Source organism: Entelurus aequoreus, linkage group LG18 (genome assembly GCF_033978785.1).
Source record: "Entelurus aequoreus isolate RoL-2023_Sb linkage group LG18, RoL_Eaeq_v1.1, whole genome shotgun sequence".
NCBI classification, from domain to species: Eukaryota; Metazoa; Chordata; class Actinopteri; order Syngnathiformes; family Syngnathidae; genus Entelurus; species Entelurus aequoreus.
The window spans coordinates 8,296,870-8,306,138 of record NC_084748.1 but is presented as its reverse complement, the minus strand read 5'-3'; the positions used below and the strand labels follow the sequence as shown (position 1 = coordinate 8,306,138).

General features: G+C 39.4%; 1 protein-coding gene across 1 annotated transcript in view; it reads right to left on the bottom strand.

The window, feature by feature from the left end:
- Positions 1–3,202: 3,202 nt before the first annotated feature.
- LOC133634267 (uncharacterized) overlaps positions 3,203–9,269 on the bottom strand; it is a 114,458-nt gene continuing 108,391 nt past the window's right edge. The window contains exons 8-9 of the mRNA XM_062027394.1: positions 4,759–4,835; positions 3,203–3,515 (exon numbers count right to left, since the gene is read on the bottom strand). Coding sequence (XP_061883378.1) covers positions 4,832–4,835 — 4 coding nt within the window. The 3' untranslated portion in view covers positions 3,203–3,515; positions 4,759–4,831. The remainder of the gene's footprint in view (positions 3,516–4,758; positions 4,836–9,269) is intronic.

Sequence of the window (9,269 nt, the reverse complement as noted above, 5' to 3'; positions counted from 1 at the left end):
CTGAAGCGCTGACTACATGCGCTCTGAATACGCACTGCTGATTGGCTGATAATGCTTCGTGTGTACCAATCAGATGGTTGTGTGGGTGGGACAATGCTGCGTGTGTACCAATCAGATGGTTGTGTGGGTGGGACAATGCTGCGTGCTGAGACAGAGGCAGACGGAGCAAAGCAGCTTGTTAAGACTTTAGCTTAGAAACTCGTTCGGTACACCCCCGTACCGAACCGAAAGCCCCGTACCGAAACGGTTCAATACAAAACACGTACCGTTACACCCCTAGCAGATACAAATGACACATTCATGTTTTTGTGTAATGATGACAACGTATGCTCGCGCGGACGATTGACTAGTTGATGGTTTTCTTTTCAAATGTTCGTTCATAGCCGTTGTGCTGCTATGATAGGCCATTTCCGCTCGACACAGTGTGCATACAACAACATTATTAGGCCGTTTATTGAAGTACTCCCACACTTTTGGCATGCTTTTCCCCCCTCGCTCGCACCGCTCGCACCGCTCGCATCGTCTTCTTTGATCGTCTGCTTTGCGCTTCGCCATGACGGTAGTGTGACGTCATTATGCGACGCGTCGACGCACAAAAACGGCGTCGACGTATTTACGTAACCGATGACGTCGACTACGTCGACGCGTCGTTTCAGCCTTAGTTAATTGTTTAATAATAAAATATATATATATTTTTAAATGAGCTGGTCATGATAACTGTGCTGTCCAGTTGTTATATCTCGTTTTATTATCACATTAGATGGCAGTACCGTATAGACCAGGGATGCCCAAACAGACATTTAACAGACTATAGAGACGATAAGCCACACCCACTAAATTTAAAAATAAATAAAAATGTTTCCATATATTAGCCGCAAATATACTGTATACGTTGTGAAATATTTTATAAATGTTTATTTACATACCTTAATTAATAAAGGCTTAGTGGCCACATGCGTGGACAGCACCTATGACCTCTTATTTACAAAAATTGTGTACACTACTGAATTGGGGTCTTATGGCCACTTATGTGGACATTTATACTGCCATCTGGTGCTGTCAGAAGAGTATAACATACAATGGAATTTGGAGAAAAAAAAGTGTAAAAATAAGAATTAGCAAGTCACTAAACATGAAGTACACGTTTGTGTACTTATGGACTAAGTACATCATATCAAAAGATGTTTCTTAGTTTTTATTCTAATTAGGGTTCAATAAGCCCAAATAGCAAAGAGAAATAAAAAAAAGCATGTAAACAAACAGCTTGGGCCTTAAGAGGTTAATATTGTTGTCAAACGGTGTCTGTAACACGGCAGTAAAACGGCTGATCAAACAAAACAGAAGTCGTCGGCATGGAGCCACTAGCTGCGGAAGCTAGCTCTCCAATCAGCTGAACAGACTTAATAACTCCACGGTGATGTTTTGGTGAATTTACTGAGAAATTTGTGAAACTGAAACAATACAAAAAGAATGCATTTGTAAGTTAATAATACTGACACAGACACTCGTACTTTTATCAACCCTCCTTCCTTCAAGTGCATTTTGAGGCTGATCCGGATTATTTCTTCGACTGTTTACGTTTATGTATGTGTGCAAAGATCATGTTCTCATTGGGACCGATACAGTACCAATTTCCGGTATCTGGGAATCGATGCCGCGACTCATAGTTTGTGCCAATTTTCCGTACTTTTGTGTGCGTTACTGAATGTTAATTGTTTAATAATAAAATATATATATATATATTTTTAAATGAGCTGGTCATGATAACTGTGCTGTCCAGTTGTTATATCTCGTTTTTTTTATCACATTAGATGGCAGTACTGTATAGACCAGGGATGCCCAAACAGACATTTAACAGACTATAGAGACGATAAGCCACACCCACTAAATATATATATATTTTTTTAAATTCCATATATTATCCGCACCGGACTATAAGCCGCAGACATACTGTATACGTTGTGAAACTTGTTATTTATCATTTATGGTTATTTATATACCTTAATTGTTGTCAAACTGTGTCGGCAGTAAAACGGCTGATCAAACAAAACAGAAGTCGTCGGCATGGACCCACTAGCTGCGGAAGCTAGCTCTCCAATCAGCTAAACAGACTTAATAACTTCACGGTGATGTTTTGGTGAATTTACTGAGAAATTTGTGAAACTGAAACAATACAAAAAGAATGCATTTGTAAGTTAATAATACTAACACAGACACTCGTACTTTTATCAACCTTCCTTCCTTCAAGTGCATTTTGAGGCTGATCCGGATCATTTCTACGACCGTTTACGTTTATGTACGTGTGCAAAGATCATGTTCTCATTGGGACAGATACAGTACCAATTCCCGGTATCTGGGAATCGATGCCGCGACTCAAAGTTTGTGCCAATTTTCCGTACTTTTGTGTGCGTTACTGAATGTTAATTGTTTAATAATAAAATATATATATATTTTTAAATGAGCTGGTCATGATAACTGTGCTGTCCAGATGTTATATCTCGTTTTATTATCACATTAGATGGCAGTACCGTATAGACCAGGGATGCCCAAACAGACATTTAACAGACTATAGAGACAATAAGCCACACCCACTAAATTTTAGGAAAACATTTTTTTTTTCATATTTTAGCCGCAGATATACTGTATACGTTGTGAAATGAGTTATTTATTATTTATGTTTATTTACATAGCTTAATTGTTGTCAAACGGTGTCGGCAGTAAAACGGCTGATCAAACAAAACAGAAGTCGTCGTCATGGACCCACTAGCTGCGGAAGCTAGCTCTCCAATCAGCTAAACAGACTTAATAACTTCACGGTGATGTTTTGGTGAATTTACTGAGAAACTTGTGAAATTGAAACAAAACAAAAAGAATGCCATTGTAAGTTAATAATAGTGACACAGACACTCGTACTTTTATGAGGTTTTTTTAGGCTGATCCGGATCATTTCTACGACTGTTTACGTACGTGTGCAAAGATCATGATCACCGACAAGAGTGTTCACATTGGGACTGATACAGTACCAATTCCCGGTATCTGGAAAGCAATGCTGCGATTCAAAGTTTGCACCAATTTTCCGTACTTTTGTGGGCGTGAATAATTTTTATTTTTTAATTTTTTAAATGAGCTGGTCATGATAACTGTGCTGTCCAGTTGTTATATCTCATTTTATTATCACATTTGCAAGACATAAGATGGCAGTACTGTATAGACCAGGGATGCCCAAACAGATATTTAACAGACTATACAGACGATAAGCCACACCCACTAAATTGTAGATTTTTCCCCCATATATTAGCCGCACCGGACTATAAGCCGCAGATGTACTGTATGCGTTGTGAAATGAGTTATTTACACAGAAATATTTTATAAATGTTTATTTACATACCTTAATTGTTGTCAAACTGTGTCTGTAACAAGGCAGTAAAACGGCTGATCAAACAAAACATAAGTCATCGGCGTGGACCCCCTAGCTGCTGTGACGTTTTGGTGAATTTACTGAGGAATTTGTGAAACTGAAACAAAACAAAAAGAATGCCATTGTAAGTTAATAATACTAACACAGACACTCGTACTTTTATGAGGTTTTTTTAGGCTGATCCGGATCATTTCTACAACTGTTTACGTTTATGTACGTGTGCAAAGATCATGAACACGGACAAGAGTGTTCACATTGGGACCGATACAGTACCAATTCCCGGTATCTGGGAATCGATGCCGCGACTCAAAGTTTGTACAAATTTTCCGTACTTTAGTGTGCGCTATTAAATGTTAGTTGTTTGATAATAAAATAATATATTTTTAAAATGAGTTGGTCATAACTGTGCTGTCCAGTTGTTATATCTCGTTTTATTATCACATTAGATGGCAGTACTGTATAGACCAGGGATGCCCAAACAGACATTTAACAGACTATAGAGACGATAAGCCACACCCACTAAATAATTTTTTATAAAAAACAATTCCATATATTAGCCGCACCGGACTATAAGCCGCAGATATACTGTATACGTTGTGAAATTAGTTATTTATCATTTATGGTTATTTATATACCTTAACTGTTGTCAAACGGTGTCGGCAGTAAAACGGCTGATCAAACAAAACAGAAGTCGTCGGCATGGAGCCACTAGCTGCGGAAGCTAGCTCTCCAATCAGCTAAACAGACTTAATAACTTCACGGTGATGTTTTGGTGAATTTACTGAGAAATTTGTGAAACTGAAACAATACAAAAAGAATGCATTTGTAAGTTAATAATACTGACACAGACACTCGTACTTTTATCAACCCTCCTTCCTTCAAGTGCATTTTGAGGCTGATCTGGATTATTTCTTCGACTGTTTACGTTTATGTATGTGTGCAAAGATCATGTTCTCATTGGGACCGATACAGTACCAATTTCCGGTATCTGGGAATCGATGCCGCGACTCAAAGTTTGTGCCAATTTTCCGTACTTTTGTGTATGTTACTAAATAATAGTTGTTTATTAATAAAATAATATTTTTTTAAAAATGAGCTGGTCATGATAACTGTGCTGTCCAGTTGTTATATCTCGTTTTATTATCACATTAGATGGCAGTACTGTATAGACCAGGGATGCCCAAACAGACATTTATCAGACTATAGAGACAATAAGCCACACCCACTAAATTTTAGGGGAAAAAAATGTTTCCATATATTAGCCGCACCGGACTATAAGCCGCAGATATACTGTATACGTTGTGGAATGAGTTATCTATCATTTATGTTTATTTACATACCTTAACTGTTGTCAAACAGTGTTGGCAGTAAAACGGCTGATCAAACAAAACAGAAGTCATCGGCATGGACCCACTAACTGCGGGAGCAGGAGGGGATAGAAAGAGACAAAAAGGAAGACAGAGGGGGAAATTGTGGGGACAAGAGGGGGATCAGACAGAGAGACAACAACAACAGTAAACACAACAATAATGATAACAAAAACAAAACAACATCAGCAAGTAGGATATGTACAAATATGATGGTAAAAATGATAGCAAATTAAGCAGTTAGTGAAATAAATAATAATACAGACATGACAATGAGCATTATTACACTACAAATGGAACAATACAAATACCAATAGAAATATCACTATTGATAATGAAAAATAACAATTACCTCTATTATCAACAATACAATTGTTCAGATGCAACAATACATATACGTAATGATAACTTGAAATACAAAACAAAGCAGATAAATGGAGGGGAAGAAAGAGAAGCTTAATATATTAAAGGCCTACTGAAATGATTTTTTTTTATTTAAACGGGAATAGCAGATCCATTCTATGTGTCATACTTGATCATTTGGCGATATTGCCATATTTTTGCTGAAAGGATTTAGTAGAGAAAATCGACGATAAAGTTCGCAACTTTTGCTCGCTGATAAAAAAAGCCTTGCCTGTACCGGAAGTAGCGTGACGTCACAGGAGCTAGTATTCCTCACAATTCCCCGTTGTTTACAATGGAGCGAGAGAGATTCGGAGCAACAAAGCAACGATTACCCCATTAATTTGAGCGAGGATGAAAGATTTGTGGATGAGGAACGTTAGAGTGACGGACTAGAATGCAGTTAAGAGATATCTTTTTTCACTCTGACCGTAACTTAGGTACAAGCTGGCTCATTGGATTCCACACTCTCTCCTTTTTCTATTGTGGATCACGGATTTGTATTTTAAACCACCTCGGATACTATATCCTCTTGAAAATGAGAGTCGAGCACGCAAAATGGACATTTAAAGTGACTTTTATCTCCAAGACAATACATCGGTGACACACTTAGCTACTGAGCTAACGTGCTAGCATCGTTCTCAAATGAAGATAGAAACAAAATAAATAAACCCCTGACTGGAAGGATAGACAGAAGATCAACAATACTATTAAACCATGTACATGTAACTACACGGTTAAAAATTCTCAACCTGGTAAGGCTTAACAATGCTGTTGCTAACGACGCTAAGGCTAATTTAGCAACTTAGCAACCGGACCTCACAGAACTATGCTAAAAACATTAGCGCTCCACCTACGCCAGCCAGCCCTCATCTTCCCATCAACAGCCGTGCTCACCTGCGTTCCAGCGATCGACGGCACGACGAAGGACTTCATCCGTGGGTTTGGCGGCAAGCATCGGCTAGGCCGGGGGTCGGCAACTCGCGGCTCTAGAGCCGCATGCGGCTCTTTAGCGCCGCCCTAGTGGCTCTCTGGAGATTTTTCAAAAATGTATGAAGAATGGAAAAAGATGAGGGGAAAAAAAATCTATTTTTTTGTTTTAGTATGGTTTCTGTATGAGGACAAACATGACACAAACCTCCCTAGTTGTTATAAATCACACTGTTTATATTAAACATGCTTCACTGATTCGAGTATTTGGCGAGCGCCGTTTTGTCCTACTAATTTTGGCGGTCCTTGAACTCACCGTATAGTTTGTTTGCATGTATAACTTTCTCCGACTTTCTAGGACGTGTTTTATGCCACTTTTTCTGTCTCATTTTGTCCACCACACTTTTAACGTTGTGCATGAGTGCACAAAGGTGAGTTTTGTTGATGTTATTGACTTGTGTGGCGTGCTAATCAGACATATTTGGTCACTGCATGACTGCAAGCTAATCGATGCTAACATGCTATTTAGGCTAGCGATATGTACATATTGCATCACTATGCCTCATCTGTAGCTATATTTGAGCTCATTTAGTTTCCTTTAAGTCCTCTTAATTAAATGTATATCTCATGACACATGTAATATGGCTTTTAATTTTTTGCGGCTCCAGACAGATTTGTTTTTGTATTTTTGGTCCAATATGGCTCTTTCAACATTTTGGGTTGCCGACCCCTGGGCTAGGCGTAGTAAGTAGTCCTTGTTGTGTTGCTGCAAGTATTGTACTTAGCCGCTACTACACCGATCGATCCCACCTACAACGTTCTTCTTTGCAGCCTCCATTGTTCATTAAACAAATTGCAAAAGATTCACCAACACAGATGTCCAGAATACTGTGGAATTTTGTCGAAGAAAACAAGAGGTTTTTGTATCGGGTCAGATGGGGTACAACCACTTCCGTGGATTTTGTGACGTCACGCGCATAAATCATATCCAAAGGAGTTTTTCAACCGGAAGTGTGGCGGGAATTTTAAAATTGCACTTTATAAGTTAACCCGGCCGTATTGGCATGTGTTGCAATGTTAAGATTTCATCATTGATATATAAACTATCAGACTGCGTGGTCGCTAGTAGTGGCTTTCAGTAGGCCTTTAACCCTGTAGATTGTTATAGTAGCAATAAGTTACGCTTTGTCAGTGTGCCAGTTTTATAGTTAATATTGTAAATCCCACTTTCTTTATTTGCATGTACATTTTGGGTGTCCCATTCAGTATTAATTTATATTATTATGTTTTGTCAACTTGTACGTCTTTGTCATTGCCTGAAATAAATAAATAAATGAAATGAATGAATGAAAAACTGTAAAATTCCATTCCTTTTTTTTTTGAGGTGGTCTGTCATAACTTTTTTAGTATTCTATCGGACATTGTGACTTTTGGTATCAGTGTTAGAATAAGTTATCACAAAAACTTTGCGTTACATTTGAGTGCCCGGTGAGAAGCAAAAGCTGTCTTTGGAACCTACCAAGAGTAAGGCTCGTAAAACTCCACTGTGTAGGGGGGGAAGCAACATGAAGGTGTCCCTGTTTCTTTCATGTATTGTAATCAAACAGAAAGATATTGTCTGACCTAAGGACCAAAAAAGCGAAGAGGAAGCAGGACCAGAATCCCCTCCAGGCGACTTCCTTTTTCAATTGTTTTACGAACCTCTTTTTGAACTCGTTTACGGCCTTTTCTGTGAAGTGTCTAAGACCTTTTCTTTTGAACTGTTCTGTAACCAAAGGCAACGCTGTTTACGACCCACTTCCCTCTGGAAGCAGCTGTGGTCGGAGAAAGTCAAACAAAGGAGGACCGAATGCAGCTGAGATAGGCTCCAGCACCCCCCGCGATCCAAAAAAGGGACAAGCGGTAGAAAATGGATGGATGGATGGAGTACAATCTTCCGCCAGAGCGTGGGGGACACTGTAAGAGGTTACTGTTCGACACGTTTCTCCTCAATGGAGTCCAAATTGAATTCTGTCTCTGTTTAATTCTTTGCCTCTTGTCTTGTTTAATAAATGTCATCAATGTTTGAACCTGACAATTAGTGTTCCTGAATAAAACAGGACCCAAACACACATACTGTACAGCAGGTTTTTACAGCTAAATGTGTATATATCATTTTTTTTCTCTAAATGTGGCCAAAATATTTGCCCAGCTCTGGTTTAAAGCCTCGGAGGCATGTGGGACATCTGGACGACGCGTTCTGTGACTTGTCCTCAGTGAGATAGTTCAGCTTGTTGGCCGGCTCACTAACAGAGATGAAGTTGGGTGCAAAGTAGATTTAAGAATTGTTTTCGCCAAAGTCCGCCAGCTTTACTTTGTGCAACTTTCGGAAACAAATCACCACAACATACAATTGTCTCTCTGAGGACGCTAGATAGCTTTGTTTTGTTTTTATTGCTGCTATTTTGACTCTGCTTTGGTTTTTATACAAATTGATACTTTGTTTTTATTGGCACTATGTGTGAAAATGGACTAACGTTTCACCGTTATTATTTTTCTAACAGCCGACTGCATTTTTCTAACAGCCAACTGGGCGAGGATACACAAGCCTGCAGCTAGATGGCAGCACTGCTCAAATTATTCAGCAGGCTCAACCAGGAAGTATGACCAAGTATGAATACATTACCCTTCTAGTGTACTGGTTATGAGAGTGTAAACTAGAAAACTACAAAACTAGAAAAGTGGATGGGCCTGCTATATGTGCCCCGGACCGCTGGCCGGGGGTCGCCGGACCCCGCCGTACTTTTAAGATGGTGCCGAGTGTCTGAATTAGGGATGTCCGATATTTGCCAAAAAATGCGTATCGGCAAGTCATGGGAAAATGCCGATTCAGATCCAGTCTTAAAAAAAAACTCCGGTCCGTGTTTTCCAACGCACCGATTTAAATAATACATTCCACTTTTCTGCTGCTCCCTAATTTCCGTTCCGCATTTTCCAGCACACCTTCAACACATCCACAGGTCTGTGGATTGCTTTTCGCTGCCTGCATTACACGACAGGCTCTTCTCTCCCTTTCACAGACAGCAAGCGCACCTTACACACGTCACGTCATACGTCACACACGTATACGCCCTCCCCGAGCAGAGAGGTAGCAGCATGGCTAACGTTAGCTG